The 21,644-nt window shown below is 31.4% G+C and overlaps 3 protein-coding genes and 2 long non-coding RNA genes across 9 annotated transcripts; 2 read left to right on the top strand and 3 right to left on the bottom strand.

The window, feature by feature from the left end:
• On the bottom strand, positions 1-3,497 carry LOC122627186. Its single transcript, XR_006326808.1, has 2 exons — positions 2,866-3,497; positions 1-131 (listed from the first exon to the last, which is right to left on the bottom strand). It is a non-coding gene; the product is annotated as an uncharacterized LOC122627186 (long non-coding RNA).
• Positions 3,498-4,535: 1,038 nt separating this feature from the next.
• LOC122627182 (carnitine O-palmitoyltransferase 1, liver isoform) lies at positions 4,536-16,900 on the top strand. Of its 4 annotated transcripts, none has more exons than XM_043808118.1 (16): positions 4,536-4,987; positions 10,223-10,386; positions 10,447-10,583; positions 10,717-10,993; positions 11,210-11,533; positions 11,641-11,840; positions 11,982-12,186; positions 12,295-12,402; positions 12,486-12,511; positions 13,006-13,071; positions 14,150-14,212; positions 14,542-14,656; positions 14,740-15,009; positions 15,083-15,232; positions 15,308-15,517; positions 15,620-16,900. In XM_043808118.1, exons 2-16 carry the CDS (start codon positions 10,246-10,248, stop codon positions 15,722-15,724), a joined length of 2,397 nt encoding a protein of 798 aa, XP_043664053.1. In that variant the 5' UTR covers positions 4,536-4,987; positions 10,223-10,245; the 3' UTR covers positions 15,725-16,900. The 4 variants fall into 4 exon arrangements, with proteins under 4 accessions (XP_043664053.1, XP_043664056.1, XP_043664057.1 ...); XM_043808119.1 differs by lacking the exon at positions 4,536-4,987 and adding an exon at positions 5,115-5,322; XM_043808121.1 differs by lacking the exon at positions 14,150-14,212.
• On the bottom strand, positions 6,006-7,615 carry LOC122627185. Its single transcript, XR_006326807.1, has 3 exons — positions 7,550-7,615; positions 6,777-6,895; positions 6,006-6,278 (listed from the first exon to the last, which is right to left on the bottom strand). It is a non-coding gene; the product is annotated as an uncharacterized LOC122627185 (long non-coding RNA).
• Positions 16,901-17,353: 453 nt separating the features above from the next.
• On the bottom strand, positions 17,354-18,322 carry LOC122637818 (protein POLR1D-like). The gene is made up of 3 exons (XM_043830214.1): positions 18,189-18,322; positions 17,714-17,788; positions 17,354-17,619 (listed from the first exon to the last, which is right to left on the bottom strand). The coding sequence occupies exons 2-3, from the start codon at positions 17,740-17,742 to the stop codon at positions 17,400-17,402; spliced, it is 249 nt and encodes an 82-aa protein (XP_043686149.1). The 5' UTR covers positions 17,743-17,788; positions 18,189-18,322; the 3' UTR covers positions 17,354-17,399.
• Positions 18,323-18,361: 39 nt separating this feature from the next.
• LOC122637816 lies at positions 18,362-21,530 on the top strand. Of its 2 annotated transcripts, XM_043830211.1 has the most exons (7): positions 18,362-18,837; positions 18,929-19,191; positions 19,318-19,487; positions 19,583-19,831; positions 19,912-20,072; positions 20,147-20,236; positions 20,313-21,530. In XM_043830211.1, the coding sequence occupies exons 2-7, from the start codon at positions 19,052-19,054 to the stop codon at positions 21,387-21,389; spliced, it is 1,887 nt and encodes a 628-aa protein (XP_043686146.1). In that variant the 5' UTR covers positions 18,362-18,837; positions 18,929-19,051; the 3' UTR covers positions 21,390-21,530. The 2 variants fall into 2 exon arrangements, with proteins under 2 accessions (XP_043686146.1, XP_043686147.1); XM_043830212.1 differs by lacking the exon at positions 18,362-18,837 and having other exon boundaries at positions 18,901-19,191.
• Positions 21,531-21,644: the final 114 nt, after the last annotated feature.

The raw sequence follows: 21,644 nt of genomic DNA, 5'->3' as shown, positions 1-21,644 counted from the left end.
TTTTCTTTTTTCCCAGACTTAGCTATGTCTTCCACGTGTGTTTTCTGTAATTCACGATCCAAACACCAACAAAAGTCTTGGAAAACTTGCGTAGATGTAGGAATGTAAAAGGAACGGTTTCCGAACGATGCCTAAAAAAGGGATTTTTAAAATCAGCGAACGAATATCTATGAAAAATGATATTGATCGTTACCAAAATGGAGTTTCCAAAAAATTTATTTTTTCACAAACTTATCTAATGGAGAAAAAATACTTATGTCAACAACCGTATATAAAAGCTAATGAAAAAAAAAAACTAGTTCTTGCTATGTGCGTCGATGTTAATTTGTCTTGTTGATCAATTGCCAGGATATCAGAATATTTAATTTAAAAAATGAAAAAAACAGATAAATTGTGGATTCTTTTCTTCTTTATAAGAAAATATCATCAAGTCGTCGATTAAACGTAGATATTGAACGTTGATAAGTCAGAAATAAACTTGTCGACCTGATTTCGAAATAACTTGAACACAACGTGGTCGGAAAAAGAAGAAGGGTCCCTTAAATCATTTTCACCGAGATCGAAAACAACGTTAGCTATATCTATCATTAGAATTTACGCATGTATATGGATCCAAAGAAGTGAGTAAAAATATGTACCGATTCTTAGAAACCTTTTCAAAATGTTACAGATTTTAGTACTTTAGTAGATCTTTTAACGTGAAGAAAAGGAAACCCATTCCAATGGTCGTGCTTCATCATAGATACACTCACTTTTCTCTTTTCGAATCCATATTCATAAATAGTTCAGAGAACTTCTCAAGTTTGGCGATGCCTGCTTATTTAGTTTAATTAATGTCGTTATTTCATAACGTAAAACCAACTCGTCGTTCCGTCGAAAAAGTGTCTTCTCGAGATAGGAAATCGAGTTTGTCATACGTGTTATTTAAGAAAAATAAACATTCCGTTCTTTCTGTCATGATGCGAAAAGTATGAGGGCTCCGTTATCGCTAGCGCTTTCTCTTGGAATTAGAACAATGAGCGTGTACTCGAGTTGATCGCTGGAAATTCTCATTAACTACTTGGCTCGCCGCACCGCCATTTCGATCCTACCGAAGCATAAACCATAACGTAAATCGTAAAGGAATCTTTGTCGTTCCAAATCGAAAATTTGTCGATCCTAGTTTTTCAACCCTAAAAATAAGAATAGTTACTCGTTTCTACGAAAATGAGGCGACCCGGATGCGGCTTTAACTGATCTAACCAACGAGAAAGAAAAAGAAAAAAGAAAAGAAGGAGAAAAAGTTAGATTTCGAAAACATTTCGAATCGGACCGAATCAGCGAGCATAGAAAACGGGAATATGGCGAAAAATGCGAAGGCAAAGACAGAACGGAGACAAAAAGTGTCACATGAGTCATCCAATGGGATTTGCTTAGCAGCAACATGTTGAGTCAGCTTTCTCCACGTTCAAGGAACGCGAAGATGAGATAAAAATCGCAAAGTGACTTTATCGATGAGACCTTCGCTATCTCGATCTCGTTCGACCTCTTTCTTAACCGGAACTTCCCACGCTTCTACAAGGCCCCAGCAATATAGAATTGTCGCCTTTTATAATTGGATGAAATCATTCCGTATATCGATTGATATCGCACATTTTAATCTCACGATCGTACGACGAGGTCGATGGTTTCGTTTCTCTCGTATATTTCAGACATTGACGTACATCTGCGATATATAATCGAAATAGCTATGTTCACCGTTCATTCTAAAATAATGTAGATAATTGTAAGACACAAAATTAGTAACGAATATATTTAAATAAGATACGATTAAAGAGGCAAATGAAACGAAACGGTAATCGGTCTGCAGAATGTAGCACGTCGTGAAAGTTTTCCAACGTCCGTAAAGATACTGAAGACGGTGGATGGTAGAAAAGAGAGAGGGGGGGGAGGGAGTCACCGCAGATAGATAGATGAAAGAAGAAGATAAGAGTTCTTCACTATTCTGCAAGTGTCAACTTTGATTCTCGATCTATCGCTAGAGTGCTTGAAATAATTATATATAGTCACAAATATTATACATCACAATGACGAATTTATGCATAGGCCATGCAAGCGGTAAAGGCGGTCACCTCATAAGGCAGGGGTCTTAGCAGGACTATATACATTTATATTATATAATAAATTTAATTTAATATCCGGTATATGATTTTTATTTCTATATTTCCGACTAATACACTATTTATCACGTTATCATTTATACGAACAGTTGAAATGAGAAAATATATATTATGTATAATTGATTTATTTCAATGGAATCCCAAAAATTTGTAATAGACACCTGACTCAGACATCCTGACGACTATATCTGCTAGTGCATATCAAATCAATCGAGTTTATTTACGTTGCTATTAGTACCTTGTGTTAAGATCGAAAACTTCCATTATCGCGATTCCATTAATGATAGTCGAAATAAACTAGAAAAGCGGAAGTCATTTCTGGTTTCGCGTAGTTTACCTTCGCACGAAGCTTCTCGACGATATTTTACAAGCCTCATCGTTCGGATGGTGAAAGCGAAAGCGGAAATTGCATCGATAACGTCTAACGGAACAATTATGAGAAAGAAGCTTAAAAAACAGTATTTGTCACAACTCGATTGATACAAATCTTTTATTTTCCTTTTTAATAATCCTCGAATTGCTAAAAACAAAGAGCGTACATCTTTATGTTGTAAAAAGTGATAAAAGGATCTAAGAAATTTAGGTTATCTCTTGATATAAAGTCAATACGACACTAACATCTTACATCCATTCGTTTCGATTCGATCGGTAAAAGATGACACTTGAATAATGCTTTTACATAAAGTTCATAAAAAAAGTTACTTACCGAAAAAATAGCATACTGGCCATTTGATCAAAGAAATACAGGTAACACCATATGTGAAACAATGATAATAAATTATAGTAATGGTCCACGTAATTATCGACATTTTGTTATTGATACTATGATTGCTTGTTAAGCTATAGAAAATACCGATTTACTTACCGATTAAATACCGATTTTTCTTACTATCGAGTCATAGTAAATTTGTATACACTGTAAGTTTCTTTTAAAGATTATATTCTAGCTTATTTAAATGTAACTATCTAATGGGTTGTACTATCATACAATTTTTCTCGATCATTTATTTGCGTCCGAGTTCTCTTTAAAATCGTAACTTGCATGGAAGAATACCACGCAAGTATACGTGCGTGTATAAAGGAATCAGTCACAATTTGCCATCTAGCGACAATTTTGAAGAAATACACACTACATTATAGATGTTACCTTAAAGACAGATAACAACATTATCGGTATGCGAACTAATTATCAGTTACGAGTAAATTAAAACTTATGAAAAAACATCAAGATGGCAGTACTATACATAAATTTGGTGAGTTGTTTAGAATTTATCGAAACTCTTCGTCCTAGACTGCTCGAATATTCATCATTAAAGCTGAAAAGACCCTGCGTGACGATGGGTTGTGCTTAACAGCAGATTGGATGATATCGTTACAATCGCATACAAGCTATAAGAATTTTAAAACAAACTGCAATTAATTTGAAACTATGAAAATATTTAATAGCATCGCAATAAGAAACGCAATAATATTCATTTTTATATTTTTCTTTTTAATTTTTCAATAGATACATAATTCTATCACTGTTTATCGATAGCAAACACATATGCCTAACAATGTACATAAAAGAGAGAAAGACGATGATGTATAGATGAACTAAATTGTTTGATTCTAATATCTGTTATTCCATCAGCTATTGTCTGAAAAAAATAGCAAATATTACGTAATAATAATAATAACAACAACAATAAGAACAACAACAACAACACAACAACAATAATAATATATACTGGAAGATTTTATCATTACGAAAAGAAATATAGTCGCTAGATCAACTTTGGAAAAGACACAACAAAGCCTGCACGTAACCTTCATAATACTGTAGAAACGCAAGCTTATATCTCAAGTGACGTGTTCGTCAAAAGTCAAAGTCATTAAAGGGAATATGCGTAATTGCTGCAATATATGCTATGCGTAATAAATGAAATAATAGGATTTTGTTTTAAAAAGCGTAATGACTGGGAACGATATATGACAACTACCTCATTCCTGCTGAATTCACTTTATTCTAAATATTAATCTTAATAATAATAATAATAATAATAATAATAATAATAATAATAATAATAATACAATTAACATTATAAGAATTCCTTACGCTAATATACAACTTTTTAATTTTACATAAATAATACATAGAATATTGACAGAGATGCGTAGATATTCGTATATATATGTGCAAAATCTCCTTTACCTACATTCAATCTGCGCTGAACCCATACTTAATGCTTGTATAATAAAAAAGTTGCAATGTTTCGAATTTGATAATTATCACACAAGACATCTGGAACCCGTAAAGTACGGCCCTGCGTTTAGGATCACGCATACCATACACATATGTATTTCTCGAAAGTAACGACAGAGCATTCGTCACTACGGAAAAGCATGAAGTAACTTTGTAGGTGTGCGGTTAACACCGCACACGTAAACATGTATACGGAAGTGTAGGCGTACAGTCACCAGGTGTAAATCGTGCATTTTCGTAACTGTTCGGCACTCGTTCAGCGTTCTTTCGGCGCTCTCTCACATCGTGTTCAGTGGCGTTCAGTGGCATTCAGTACTGCAAGGCGTATGGTTATGCGTAGCGTCGCTTGGTGACTATAGTATCGTACGTAGTCTACTTTCCAACGTGTATTTCAAAAAAACAGAGCCTTCGAGAAATTTACATTTCTTGTAAAGAAACATTTCTCTGATAATTTTTATTACCAAACTTTGAATTTATTAAAATTGTGATTTTTTCGTAATTCAATCGGCGAAACGTATCAATCGTCTTTGTACAAAGAAAAAGAGAGGTCATCGTTGCATTCGTCTTTGCGTTCATTCGTTCGGTAAGTATAACTTCCGAGTTTGTTCGTCGTCACAGAAAGAGGGGGGAAAGGGGGGGGAGAGAGAGAGAGAGAGAGAGAGAGTGAATGGGTGAGCGAGTGAACAAGAACGGGGACGACATGGAACAGCGTGTCTAATATTAGAAAGGCCGTGTTAATTTTTTTGAAACACTCGCTCATCTGAACAAAAATGACGATGTACGATGTGCTTGTGCTGTCGTGTCGTCTTTTCTCGATGAGAGTAAAGCGGCAACCAATAGGAAGCAATCTTCCTTCGCGCCGTTATTTCTCTCTTCACGTTCCATTTCTGTTCATCTTATCTTTTCAAGTTGGAAAAGGTTCGTAAAAGTTATACCTGGGGATTGGTACGATGATGTACTGTATAGAGTGAAAATGGCTCTTCGTTGTGGCATGGCACAATCATATTTTCTACTTATCAGCTAAATATTAGAAATCTATTAAATGTATTTTATTTTCCGACGTAATTACATCTTTTCGTTTCTTGTTTGCTTATTATTGCTGCTGTTGCTGCCACTGCCACATCATTCATTTTTTTCATCGACAAACTACTTTTTTAGGTGATATTAAAGAGAAGAAACAGTTACTCCTCGATCGATTAATCAATTCTCTTTTACAATTCTTAGTCAAACAATAACACAAAGCTTTTGCGCAACTCTTTTTGCAATTTTTCCAAGTTCTCACGATTTAAATCAAATTACAGAAATAAGACAACATGCACTTTTATTAACTATTAACATTCCTCAAGGATCAATTATTGTAACCAAATATCTGTAAATTTGATTACGAAATTGCCATAGTGACAACAGTAAAAACGTGATAAAAGGTTGAGAATTTTACGTTACAGTTATAAAGACGCTAATTCGAACGTTGACCCGGCCGCCATATTGAATAGAAGTTAATGCATGTGACAAGTAAAAAATCACTTCCTTTGGAACGTGCAATATGTTGTAAAAAAACGCACTGAATATATAGTGATAGAACATAAAATAAACTAGATATTCTTTTACAAAATAAATATGACCGATGTAGTTCACGGTAATGCCTGTTACTATCTTAAATATTCCTGTAGAAATTGTATTTATTATACAATTTTTATAAAATTATTTATTTTCGTTGCATATGTGTATTTATATGAATTTTTTAATTATTAAAAATACCATCATTCTGGTACCGAAAGTCAAGTCCAATCGAATTATTTATGGATCTTCGTTCCAAATAATTTCATGTTTGGTATATAAATTTCAAGTTAATCCATCCAGCATAAGGTTCGTACCTAAAAACGAAAATAATGATCGTTATCGAATTAGCTACCGAATAAAGGAATGCTAACTTAGAAAGATAAGATTCTAATTATAATCAATAATTTCACTGAATCGGTGAACGGGATCTAATGTGATATTTTAAAAAATAGATAGATAAATAGTCCTCGCTCATAATTCGTATTCGCTGTACAAGAAATAATCATTTTGTTAGTTGAAACGTTTTCTTTCTTTTTTACGATTTGATTCAAAGGAATCAATCGGAATATCGAGTTTTAATTAAAAATTTAACATTTGTCGATTTTGCTTATTTGTTAACCGATGACATAGCGTAATTAACTCAAAAATTTTTAAAAGATTATGATGAATATTTATAAAGATTATATTGACCAAGTACCAAGGTCCAATACCGTCCGTGTCTTTAATAGTAATTCAACAATCGTGACGTATATTTTCGAACGTCCCTGAATTATTAGTACTTAGTATATTATACTTAGCCATATAGTACTTACATACGAATGTAAGTGGAAACCTTTAAGATATCCTATATTCACATTTTAGCTATCTATGGGTTGCCGCTTATCACTTCTACTTAGGAGAACTCATTCCTCTTAGACCACCAAAAGGTGATCTGAAATTGTTATTAACAATCGCCAGTTCCTTGCCGAAACAGTCTTGACGTTATTCTACTAACTTCTGTATATTAATCTTCGTACATGCCTGCAGAACCTCGTCTTCCCTAAGTATGCTCCGAAATCGGTAGATCTGTCTTTAATTCACATATTGCTAATCAAATCACTCCACTCAACGATCAAAAGATACACGTGTGTTAAATCCTCAACGGATTATAAATATTATCCGACTAACGGGCTATCAAACGGATCTGTTGTATAAACAGTAAAGTGAACACACTTATTTAATCACAATATGCAATAATTTATAATTATGAGCTTATAATAATGAAAATCTTTCTGTCTACGAAAATTGTTTAATCAACGTATTAACATTATCATTAAGGTCGAAACTAATGTGAAAGCTGAAGCAATGCCATCTGAATTTCTCTCGTCTTGGACTTTGCTACGTTGGACAGACATTCGACGCATCAGAATGTTGGTATGCATACATAAGTATGCATACAATTTACTTATTTATTCTATATTGTATACAAAACAATCGGGCAATATTAAACTTTCGTTTTGTCGATGATGAGAATCATAAGCATAAAATAATTAAATGATCACTAACACGTTCGCGAGATAGACCTAATTGCATTAAATGGTATTACCTATCCTCTCGATAGGCTGCTCAATAGGCCAGTTGGTAAATCCTGGACTTAATCGTGAAACGACTATTCGACTGAAACTACTCTCGCGACCCTGCAAAAAGGGCGATTTTATTTCAAATCGTTTTTTTTGTCTTCATAGTTAAACGAACTGCAGGCTTAAACAGTTTATGTAATTTGAACTATTATGCCAATGAGCCTTCAATCCAGAGAACCATATGTTCTTCGACTACGTCGCCTTCTCAGTCGCATGGATAACTCTTATAAACAAAATCTTATAAAGACGAGATATAACGAATTCCTATCTAAAGATCCGAAAACTTCCTTTTCAGTATTTCGAAGATGACAGTCTCTTCTTCATATTAGTTTTAATACCAATGTCGATCGATTACATTTTTATTTTTTAATCATTTCGTTATATATTGTTTAACACATTTAACGACTCGTTAGTCATAATTGTTTTTTTTTTTTCCCAAATCTTTTTGCTCTGTTTCTAAAAGAGGAAACGAAACGAATCAAATGTCGACGAAGAATATGAAAGACTTTCTCGAAAAGATTAGTAATTATCTTACAAACTATATGCGATACTATATCCATAACGATATATGTACAAACAAAAAATATGTAGCACGTGCTTGACCCACTTTAATTCTTTTAACGTAATTGTATAGATTGGTCGTTGTCCATTGCGAAATAGTATTATGATACGACATTGGTTCTTTTCCAGTGAAAGACGCGTCTCAATCATATTTTACTAGAAAGAAATAATATTTCTTCTACGTTTGCTTTTTTGTCGTCTAGAGTTTTCCGATTCAACGATGTAGACAAGTAGTAATATTCTTATCGATATATCACATATGCACATATGCATTATTGATATATCGATAAGAATAAAAATAATATCGAACTTACAACAATTATATTAAATATGCGTACATATATAAATAATCAGATCGCGTACAACGTTTGATTCTATCATTTGAAAAAATGTAATATATTTATATTACATAAAATATATTTTCTTTATCGTAATCTTTAAAAAAGATCAAATAAGGAGCAAATATTAAGATCCGTTTTTAGTTCCTATTTTAATTCAAGTAAGAGACCATATTGTTGACTTTACGAAAGAAAGAGAGAGAGAGAAATCCCGGCGAAGTAATATTGACTGACCATCAAGCGAGCGTTGTCCATTTGTTGCATGCCGATAAATATACGAAATACAAATCATAAGCATATTTTCGTTTGTCGTTAATATACATCGTTTCGTTTGGCGATTCGAGAACATTGTTACCATAGTGTAAACTTGCTCGAGGTTAGGGATTAGTTTCGTACGAACTTTCACTCGTTTCTCGTGGAAAGTCGTAAGGTTATCCCGCGTATAGATACTTTCAAGCGAGGTTGAGATATGAATTCAAATCATACGCAGTTATTCGAATCAAAGCTCATTTTTTTACGTAGTTCAAATGTTTATCTTTTATGTGAACATTCATTCTTTAAACGTTAAAAACTTCGAACGACCACTGAGATTAGAATGTTTGATGAAGAAAAGCAATCAGTGTTCTTATTTTGATCATATTTCGCGCCAACGAGAGCAAGATGTAAGTACTGTGTGGAATATCATGTAACGCGTATACGACGAATATATATAGACGTTCGCCGCGTAGAGTGGCGTGCGAGCGTCGTATTTGGTGTACACCCGGTATTACGTAAGAGTTTGATACGATCGGTGATGTGCATTATGTATCGTTCAACCGTGCTCTTTCTTTCTTAGTAGTTTACAATTTCGAAAGTATCATTTTTCATTGATAACTCAGTTTTTCCTAGCATTTTTTGTAACGCTTTGCAGTATACAATACAATTGTTTGTTCACATAAATATGCTAAATTGTTTCAATTATGATTCTTACCCTTTCTTGTACAACAAAACTATCGGAGAATACACGTCCGTTCGCATTAATAACACTCTATAGTTGTTTTTTATTTTGATCATGCTAAACGCGCCTTTTTTTCTTAACACTTGCACGTGTACGCATGCGCGTATATGCGCATGTGCCTCAATTTATAGCAAAGAGAGAGGGAGAAGGCGCGTTGGTTGGACGATGAAGCCTCGGCCAAAGTTCAAGCTGCGTTGTCTTGATCACGAAACTCTGTCTTTAATCATCGAATACGGCCTTGATAATACAGGTGTTATTGCGGAGATACGAGTTCCGTTTCCTTTAATATAAGCAGGTATCATCTACGACCTGCTATTTAATACTTTCAAACTTCAAAAAGCAACATCTTTGGAATAACGTAACCATTGGAATATCATCGTGTTCACACATCGAATTCACTTTCATCTACGTTTTTCTATCTTTCAAACCATAAAAAAAATATGATAAAATGATAAAACGCTAGACGTAACAGTATAGCAAACTTTATTTATGCGTGAGATTCTTGTTTATCAGCTTATTGTGCAATTTTCACAGACGCACACACGCGCACGTATTCGTACACGCATATGTATACGCGCGATCATGTCCGCATGATAATTGCGACTTTAACTAAGGTCAACTGCTTCTACCCTGCATCTTCGTTCTCGATGCTGCAACTTCGCAATGGGCATTTGCCGTGCAAAGATGCGAGCTTCCCTCGATAGTAATTTTCGGTAACATTTACAAATTTTTTTTCTTTTCAGATACATAGAAAAGTGGTACAGAAATGGCGGAAGCTCATTCAGCCGTCGCCTTTAGTTTTTCCATCACCCACGAAGGATGGGACGTGAATTTCGATCGAGAAGTACTCAATCTCGTTTGGTTATCAGGTGTACGCTCCTGGAAGAAAAGATTCTTTAGATTCATGGTGAGCGGAAGAAAATACGCGACAATCCGATAGCAACTAATTTATTTGTTTGTATTTTAGAATAATTTGAAGAGCGGTGTGTATCCTGCATCTTTAGGAAGCCTCTGGCTTACCATAGGCATTGTCACCGCAATTCATTTCGCGGGCTACAAAGTTCCTTACGATCTCGTTGGAAAAGTTACGCCATATCTTTCTGGGTAAGTTTAATAATTTGAATTCAAATTTCTTACTTTCGAGAAAAATAACGAAAATAATAGCAATTAGTTCAGCAGTGATACTTGTTCACAAGTATCAACAAGGACCAATTTTTCTATTCTTATTCTTTTGTAGATCTTCAATACTCGCACATCTAGCTGGTTCGTTCATGATCGGACTTCTCCTGTGGTTGGTCGTTATATATATGTTACGATACGTACTAAAGCTGCTGCTGATCTACAAAGGCTGGATGTACGAATTAAGAGGCAAACATAAAAAACTATCGAGAATGACACAGATATGGCTTATTTTCGTAAAACTTCTGTCTGGTTGGCGTAAACCCATGCTTTACAGCTTCCAAGGTTCGCTGCCTCGCCTACCACTTCCTACGGTAGAGGATACGATGAAACGGGTTAGATAATGTTTTTTTTTTGTTTTCATATTATTCATAAAAAAACTCAAAATAATAAAAGACGAAAGAGAGGAGGTTTCGAATTAATGATTCGAGTGAGGAGAAAAGAGGAAGTTACCATTAAAACATCTTCAAAAAGGCTACTTAGTCAATTACAAGTAATACTTTACAATTATTATTGTACAGTAAAATAATTTACTATGTGTTTCTAAACAGTATCTCCGAAGCGTTAGACCTCTACTGGACAATGAAAATTATACTCGTATGGAGAGATTAGCGAAGGAGTTTCAAAATGGTATAGGCGTGAAACTTCAACGATACTTAATACTTAAATCTTGGTGGTCTACCAATTACGTATCTGATTGGTGGGAGGAATACGTTTACCTTCGAGGTAGATCGCCGCTCGTTATAAATTCAAATTTCTACGGAATAGATGCTATTCTTATGCATCCAACTACGAATCAAGCTGCACGTGCCGCCAGCACTATTCATTTTTGTTTACAATACAGACGGCTCATTGAGCGTCAACAACTCGAACCAGTTAGTACGATATTATACAAAATTAATATATCGTATATTAATGATATTATATTTTTCGTATGACGATATATATCATCCGAGAGCATTATATTTTTTCTGATTTCCAGATTTTACTGCAAGGTATCATTCCTTTATGCTCCTGGCAATATGAAAGACTATTTAATACCACAAGACTTCCTGGTATTGAAACAGATAAAATAGTTCATTATCAAGACTCTAAGCATATAGTTGTACATCACAGAGGAAGATATTTCAAAGTTCTTATTTATTACAAGAATAGGATTCTTTTACCCTGTGAAATAGAAATGTAAGGACGTTTTATATTTAAATAGCTATCTTATATTACATATATTTTGCGATTTTTTATTTTTCGTTATTCCGTTTTTTATAAAAAAAAAAGTATTCCATCCAAGATTTATTATAATCTATGAATGTTTATTACATATAGACAAATTCAACAAATTTTGGATGATAAATCTGAATCAGCAGAAAGTGAAGAAAAATTAGCTGCATTGACAGCTGGAGAGAGGAAACCTTGGGCAGAAGTCAGAAATGAATATTTCGCCAAAGGAATAAATAAAGCTTCCTTAGATATAATAGAAAAATCGGCATTTATTGTCGTTTTAGATGATTTTCCATATGAATACGATCCTGTAAGTAATTACAATTTTATCAAAGATAAACATATAAATTGATATATTAATATGAAACGTTTCATATATCTTCAATTAAATGCTTATACAGTGATTTTCTATTTCTAGGAACATCCTGAAAAGTTAGACAATTATGGCCAAATATTGTTACATGGTAAAGGCTATGATAGATGGTTCGATAAATCTTTTACTTTGTGTATTGGGAGTAATGGAAGGGTAAGAAATAAAAAGTAACAAATAAATGTATAATTTACAAAATAGTAAATGTAGAGCTATCTTAACTGCTGGATATTTTACAGATTGGTTTTAATGCAGAACATTCTTGGTAAGTTTTTCTTCTATATAGAAAAATGCATTAGGCACGAGTAATAATTTCGTGATAAACTGATCGTATCCAGATGACGATGAGGAAATTAAAATATTATCAATATTAGTTGATTAATTTGTTGAATTTGTTGTTATACTTTTCTGTTATTATTTATTCCCTATTTAATATTTCTTCATTCAATACTTCAATACTTCTTCATACAATAATGATTGATTTCATACATAAGAGTTATCGACTAATGAGTTTCACAGATCAAGCTGATATTAATTTAATATAAGAATCATTGAAACACAGAAATAATATATTATTTTCGTGCGATTGCATGACTATTTATAAAATTGTGTGTGTGTGTGTGTGTGTGTGTGTGTGTGTGTGTGTGCGTGCGTGCGTGCGTGCGTGCGTGCGTGCGTGCGTGCGTGCGTGCGCGCGCGCGCGCATAATAGTACTTATTCTGAGATGTGTAAACAATAAGTAAACAATAAGTAATGCAGGGCAGATGCTGCGGTGATGTCACATTTGTGGGAATTCTTAATATATGAAGAAGCCTGCAATCGAGAGTAAGAACCTTAATTCAAACTGAATGGTTTATAAATCATTAAATTTTTTTATCATCTGCTCTTTCATAGCTGAAAGCTTAGCATGATATGTTTATGCAGATTATTGGTGTTGGTAATATTTTGCTTTGTATAAACTAAGAAAACTATCTAAGTGTTAATCTTCATTCAAATAAAATAATTATTTTTGACAGGAAGTTTTACAGTGATAATAAAATATAGTTTGTTACTGTATATAGATTTATAAAGAGTATTTCATCTAACTTGTGCATCTTTCTTGCTTATTATGATACTAGAAAATATTTTTTTAAAAATTATTGAATTCGAAAGAAACAATATTCCGAGAAACGAAAAATTTTATTCAAAATTTCAAAATCATTGATGTTCATTTTTCTTATTACAGTTTATTATAACTTATAAAAAATGAATTTATCTATGCATATGCATTTGTTTATCTTCACACTTTTACATTTTTGGATATATTGAATGACTTCTTTGTACTTTGTACTCCTGTATTTATTTGTGTACACTGCTATCACTCCAAAAATGATCAAAATGGTTATCAGTTTCTAAAAATGTATCGGAATTAATAGAAATCATTTTGAACTCCTCGATTAACCTTCCAAAATTTTACATTAAAATGCTTCAATTTTTTACCATTTCATTTCTTTCAAACGTTACTTTCTTATTCGAGGTCCACAAATACGTATTGTTATATTCGTCTTTTAATAAACTACAATACTCTTGTAAAACAAATATGTTAATCCACTTAAAAAAGTATTTGTGACCTTGAAATCTTAAATCAAATTATATTACAAAAAAATTTGGTAACAGAATATTGTCTCCTTTGGATTAAACAATTTTGTATTGGATATTTTTTATTACTATCAAAAGCAACAGAGATATTTCAAATGTTCAAATTATATAAGACACTTTGTATAATTTCCTAGCATGAAAGTTTCGAACTTTGTATATATTTTTATTTCTTTGTTTCAGTCTATAAGGTATCACTGATGAGTAAAAGAAAAATCCAAAAAATACATGTTAATTATTTATCCATATTTTGCCTTCTGCTTCTTAGGGCTGATGCTCCTGTTATGGGATCTCTCTGGGAATATGTTATTGCTAGTACTATGGAGACAGGGTAATTCTCTTTCCATGTTTGTATTTTATGCAAATTGCTAAATATTTAATAACACTTTAAGCAATCCATATCTTTTATTGCACTTCCCAACCACTGCATTAAATATTCCACTATATTAAATAATAAACTCGTTAATAACATGCTTACAAACTAATGCTTTAATAAAAAATTCTCCACTGCTTTTTGTTTAAATATGTAATCATTATTATTCTGAAAGAATTACAACTGTAATTAGTAGGTTGAGAAATATAACAATAATTATTGTGAAATAATTAAATTATAATTATCTCAATAATACTCCTTAGTTTTAACCACTGTTTATCTATCAGATATAAAGAAGATGGACATAACAAAGGTACTCCAGAATTTATACCACCAATCCCTACTCGACTTCAATGGGATTTATCTTCAGAATGTATTGAATGTATAAATCGTTCTAATGAGGTACTACTTTTACATTTATAGTAATCATCTGCAAACACATAATCATGTGTGTAAAAATTATTAATTACTTTTTAAATTATTAGGTTGTTCAAAAATTAATAAATGACATTGAATTACGTATCTACGTACACAATGAATATGGTAAAGGCTTTATGAAAGCTAGTGCAATGTCACCAGATGCATATATACAAATGGCTTTACAACTAGCATATTATCGTGATGCTGGAAAGTTTAATCTCACTTACGAAGCTTCCATGACAAGATTATTTCGTGAAGGCAGAACGGAAACTGTTAGACCATGCACTATTGAATCTGCTGCATGGGTAAAGGCCATGGAAGATAAGAATGCAACGGTAACATAAATATAATAGTCATATTAATATCTATTAAAAAGAAAATATGAAAAAACTGCCTTTTCCATTACAGTTAGATAACAAATATAGATTACTACTAGCAGCGGGACAACAACACCAAAAAAGTTGTCAAGATGCTATGTGTGGCAAGGGTATAGATAGACATCTTTTCTGTTTATATGTAGTGTCTAAATATCTTGAAGTGGATTCTCCATTTTTGAAGGTACTTGCTAAAATGTCTCAAAAACAATTTGAAACAAAAAAAGAAAATAGTTATAAAGAAAAGAAAATTATTTAGGAAGTCTTAAGCGAACCTTGGCGATTATCTACATCTCAAACTCCACATGGACAAACATCAAAATTGGACTTAAAAAAGTATCCTGATTGTATTTCTGCTGGTGGTGGATTTGGTCCTGTTGCTGATGATGGTTATGGGGTTTCTTACATCATTGCTGGAGAAGATGTTATATTCTTCCATATCTCTAGTAAACGTAGCTCACTAGTGACGGTAATATATCATAAGAAAAGATTAAATTAATAGCAAAACATAGATAAACTAGTAAAAAAATTATTTTCTAAATTTATTTTCATCATTATCTATTTTTTACAGGATGCTGCTAGATTTGCACGCCAAATAGAAAAGGCATTTGCTGATATGAAAAAATTGCTTTTAGAAAGGAAAAAAATTCAACAGCACAAAAATGGCTCCACATAAGGAATTTATTTATTGGTGCATTAAAAGGCTATGAAGCACATATCAAAAATTACTACAAACTATAAAAAAATTCTTCCTACTATTTTGAAGAGTACATAAATATAGACAAATTTGTACTCTTAATTATTTTTATATAAATAATTATTACAAACGAAATTTGCCAAAAACAAATCCAATATTGAGTATCTGTGTAAAAAAAGAAAAAATCTGTTATATATGCTATTTTTCGATCAATAATTTGTTATATTTCATTATACAATATTTTTTTATGTATCTCTAAATGCAATATCAACATCAATGATACAAGATTTAATTTTAACTTTTCTATATGCATATATACAATTAGGAATAATAATGAAAGAATGTTGTGAATATAAAGAAGTCCAATTTAAAAATAATAATAAACAATTTTTCACGTGTAACATTAGAAGAAAACATTCGCTATCATGTTCAACTACTGGATTATATTTACTAGTACAGTTTCGAGTATCATTAGAGAAACGGAAAATCAAATAATCATTCAAGATATTTTAAATCTTGATATATTTAATCAATATTTTTATCACAATGGCAATATGCCTAAAATTAAGATTGAAATTTATTCTTCAAAAATAGTATGAATCAAGTCAATTTTATATGTTATTATATTATCAAAATGATTAAATGTGTGTTAAGTATTAAAGGTGTTACAGTACGTCTCAACACCAAATTTATAAACAATGCAATCGCATTTATATTGAAATTGCAAATATTCAATTTTTTATTTACATATTTATTTACATTAAATACTCACTTTGTTGATTACAACAGCTACAATTACAATATACTATTTTTATAGTGATTATCATAGCTATTGTATCAATATGTGACTGTCATATATAAATAGTATTCGAACCTTGTGACTAAATTAAATCTGATTGAAAACTTTAGAATGTTTACTACTTGTACAAATGAGACGTCACGAACGCCTATAATATTATGTGATCATATGAAGTTTTAGTATAATTAAATATTTAAAAATGCCATAAACTAATATCTGCAACCTATCAATGCAAAATTTTGTAATGTCTCATTTTATACTAGAAAGTTAATATTATATTTTCTTTAATATGTGTTTGTTAAAGATATTGTTAGAGGTACTGGTGCTCTTAATTAAAAATATTTCAAATATTTCAACATTTGTCAATACAATTATTATTCTCTTTTTATTATATTTTTAGTAAAAACTTTATCTAATCATCTATATACATCTAATTAAATACAAATCTTTGGTTATACATTACAAAATACTTCTTATATCTCAAAGAATATAAATCTCCAAGAAACTACAGATTATTATCGCAATCTTTAATTATAATTGACTTCCAACAAAAGCATTACTTATGTTTTAATATGTATAAACGACAATACTAAAACGTAATTTTAAAGATTTATCAATGCAATACAATTTAGCAATTTCTATCATATTCATTTATATAGTTATATATTATCCTTTGTTGATATTTGTACAAAAATATGTAAAATTGCAAACATATTTGTATTATTAATATATAGCATAATAAATTTTACTAATACTATTATATTATATATGTTTAATTTTGCTTTTAAAATCATATAATTTATACAATTGCAAAAAAACACGCTATAAAATATGTATCAATATAGCGCACAATTATTATTTTTTTGTATTTTTCTCTTCTTTAGATATTTGGGTTTTCAATATTTTGTCTTTCTTTCCAGTTTTGTGCTTATTTGAAATAACAACATTACGTAATGTAGAATGAAGAAATCTTTTATTGACGGTCTCTCTAGGCTTTACCCATCCAGTAGGTCCCATTATTTCAGCTCTTTGTGCACCAAGTTTTGCTTCTTCAAGTAGAGCTTCAACAGCAAGTCTACATATATAATATTCAAATAAACATAAATTAATTTTAACGTATAATGTAAATATTTTCTTTAAGGAGTATATTAATAAGATATTAAACATACTTATTTAATTCTTCATCATCCATATTCATTGCTTTTTATTACAGGCTAGTGAGTCTGATATAAAAAGAAGTAAGTCTATAAAGTAAGAAAATTAAATTAGGTGCTAAATTTAAATATTAAACATGTATGTACAATATAACATATGAACTTACGAAAACAGCAGAGAAATTCTTGCACTTATAAAAATATCAAATTCAATGCAGCAAATTATAAAAAATATGTTATACAATGTAGGAAAAAAAATAATAATAATACACTTTGCTAAAAAATGTGAATATCTTAATAAGGTTTATTGCTATATTCTAATATGCACTAAATTCATTGGTTGATAAACTTCTCAGAATTGAAACGAATCAATCATATTTTTTGATAAAATTAATTATATAGTAATGTATCACTATATGCTACATGAATTATTCATATACTAAATTATATTAAAACTACGATAAATAACGAGGACATCTCTTCTGCTTACTTTATCAATTTCCACCATCGTTGAACTTTTCTAGCTGTTATTAGTTGTCACACCTGATTTGTGTGGTGATGTGTGGGAAAGGGCTTACGTACGTACATAAATGTACGTGTGCATGTATGTACGTATGATGTATATACGTACGTATGTATGTGTACATTGATGTATGTATGTACGTATGTATGTTTCAATAAACCGTATATTTATTCAAAGTTTGCTCAATTCGCAGTACAACATGTATGCAAGAGCAAGATACCAAACTTTTAACTGTAAACTACACACATGCATATATATATCTTTAAAAAAAAAACATGAATAAATGATGTTTATACTTTATAATTTTTTCTTTCGCTTACTAGGTAGCGTCCTAGTCGAAACTATTCGAAACATCATTGCATTTATTTTATTAGAGAAATATACGGGAATTTATGCTGCAAAATTCTAGCAAGTTTTTTGCTCGACTTTCAATTTACGTATATTTATTTGTGTTGTATATAAATAAGAGCATTGTAAATTTTGAGATTTTAATATCCGATAGTAATGTGTGAAGTATAAAATATCACCTCAAGCCGGTAGTTAAGACTTAGAAATAGAAAGTATTATTTTCGTAATCATTCTTACTTTTTGGATTACGGTTTTTGTCGATAATATAGTGTGTTTTGATTCTTATAATTTTATTCAAAATAATGTTTATTACTACTTTATTTTTTTTTTTTTTTTTTTTTTTTACTATTTTTATATAGGAATGTAGGATAATGAATGTTTTCAAGAAATAGCTTGGCAAGATGACAAAGATTTGAAACTTGTGAACTTTTTATTTATCATTCCTTTTTCTGTTAATTTTTATACATTTTGGATAACAAAAGATGTCGCAAACGACAGAAATAGTGCAAATATCTGGAGAAATTATAGAGGAAGGACATGAAAAAGCCCAAATCAATGCTCCACTACAAGTAGTCAGAGTACCTGTCAAACATGCCAATCTTGGTATACGTAGTCATGCAATGTATTAATCCATAAATATTTTTATTACTTAACAAAATATAAAATAAATATCATATCTATATTGTAATTCCAGATCGTGCATCTCTTTAACGTAATACTATGTTTTTGATATTCAATATTTTTTTAGGGATATGAGTACAATGGTCGAGCTGACATCATTCAGTACACTTGGAAAAATACAACCCTTTTTAGTTACAATCACAACCACTGCTGCATTATTAGTTGATTTGCATTGTCACTTAACTGACAAAGAAGTATGTGGATATCTGGGTGGTCATTGGGATATTAATTCACATAGTAAGTATATTTTGTATATATATTAATATATATAATAAATTTTGTTTTTATATTAAATAGTAATACATAAAGAATTACATTGTTCATCAACTCAGATCTATCTATAACTTGCGCATTTCCATGTCGATATTCTGGCAAAGATAAATCAGCTGCAGCTGCTGTAGAAGCAGAAATTGCAAAAGCTATGGAATGGAAACATGTAACTCTCGTTGGTTGGTATCATTCTCATCCTAGATCGCATGCTTCACCATCTCTCAGAGATGTTGATGCGCAATTAGATTATCAAATTAAAATGAAAGGACCTAGCGATAATGGTTATATGCCTTGTGTTGGTTTAATATGCTGTGAGTTTTTTCTCATTTTCTTTGCCATTATTATAAAATTTTTTTATAGAGTTTAACATCAGTTTTTAATATAATTATAGCTCCTTACAACATGGATGGTAATTGTTATGAATCAAATTTTAATGTCTTTTGGTCACTGCCACCTCCTGAAAACCGACCTCATGAATATCCACGCCCTATGCTTCTTAGTTATACTTTATCTCAAGAACATTTTCTTGCTCAAGATACATTAGAAGAAATAGTAAGTTAAATTCCTCTGATTAAATGAAATATTGAATTGATAAAATATGACAATTCTATACTATTTTCTTTCAGAGGCGATGCATAGAATATTATAGAAGTGAAGGAGGTATCGATTTTACTACTAATTTTAATAACAATACTACGTATCTTGAACGTTTAAGAGTAAGTATTTTTTAATAAAATCGTTTAACAGTTTATGGAAAACATAGAGAATTGTATTTTTATTTTTATTATCCAGTGTTCTTTAGCATCTAAATTACCTGGACGTAATCGTGCTAATGGATCTTACTGGGATATAATCAGAGAAATGATTTGTCCTGGTTCAAAAGATGGGAATACACCGGAATTTCTTACTGTTAAGTTTCCACTTGTACCAGTTTCTGAATCTCTCGTTCCTCCAGTCCCACCCGGTGTTAGTCTTCCAACGTACAATGCAGCAGTCTTTTTGGCACCTGTAAACTTTAAACCTGACAGTGCCATAATTACACCAACATCTAAACCATTCGTTATGCAACCATCTACTTCTAGAGACAATATCAGAAAAGATAATGCTACGGGGTCAGATACGACATCGATAACACAAATAAAAGATGGAAATACTGCCATCTCAAAACATATGTCGCAACCAGAAATGATCAGAAGTTTTCAATCGGGTGAGCTTACTGTATCAGTGAAAAACACTAAATGCGATTACGATTTTGCACCTGCAGATTTTGCCAAATTACCCAATCCTGTTGGAGCTGATATTACAGGCAATAAAACTCGGACTTCAACTACCCCAGATTTTCCTTTAACAGACATTACACAACAGATTACAAAGTTTCAAGACTTCACGAAATTAGCGAATTTCTCTGCTGCTGATTTAGCCAAATTATCTGGTTTTCCAATGCCCGATTTTACAAGAACATCGTCGCCTTCGCCATCGGCATATATGAGAAATATAGCAAATTTATTCGGTCCTTTTGGTAAAGTTTCACCCGCGAGAGACACAGATGGTACAGAACGTAAAATAAATGAATTTTCAATCGGTGAAGTGACTCAGTCGCCATTTAAATCTACGTCAGGAACCGCAGATCTTAAAAATTTCTCTATTGGTGCGGAAGATTATTCTAGTGGAAAGAAATTAGACATTCAAAATGATTCTAAACTTGGTCGATCGAATGAATATCAAGGGACTGAGGATCTATCGAATTCTTCAAGCATTAAATCTGATTTTGGCGGCATGCTTGATATGACCAATTTGCATAAAAAGCAACAAGCTCAAATTGGCGATATCAATGAAACATCACTTAATTTATCGAAGGATCGCCAATAATTCTTATCTAACATCAATTCGCTCGACAATTGAATATGTAAACATTTCGAAAGTTTATAGTATACTCTCTATGAATTTGTGTATATGCGTTCACGCACATGTGTTTAAATAATCATATTTAAGAATTCTTGTATCAAACTACATTTTTATATTCTCGTTTATTCTTTATCAATGAAACATTGTTATCTTTTTTTATAAACAAAAAAATGCTTCTCCTATCTTCTATGTGTATGTATATACATTTTTACCATACAT

The sequence above is a fragment of the Vespula pensylvanica genome, chromosome 2 (assembly GCF_014466175.1).
Source record: "Vespula pensylvanica isolate Volc-1 chromosome 2, ASM1446617v1, whole genome shotgun sequence".
Lineage (NCBI taxonomy): Eukaryota > Metazoa > Arthropoda > Insecta > Hymenoptera > Vespidae > Vespula > Vespula pensylvanica.
Note: the sequence above shows the minus strand (reverse complement) of the source record. Positions and strands in the feature narration are given on the sequence as shown.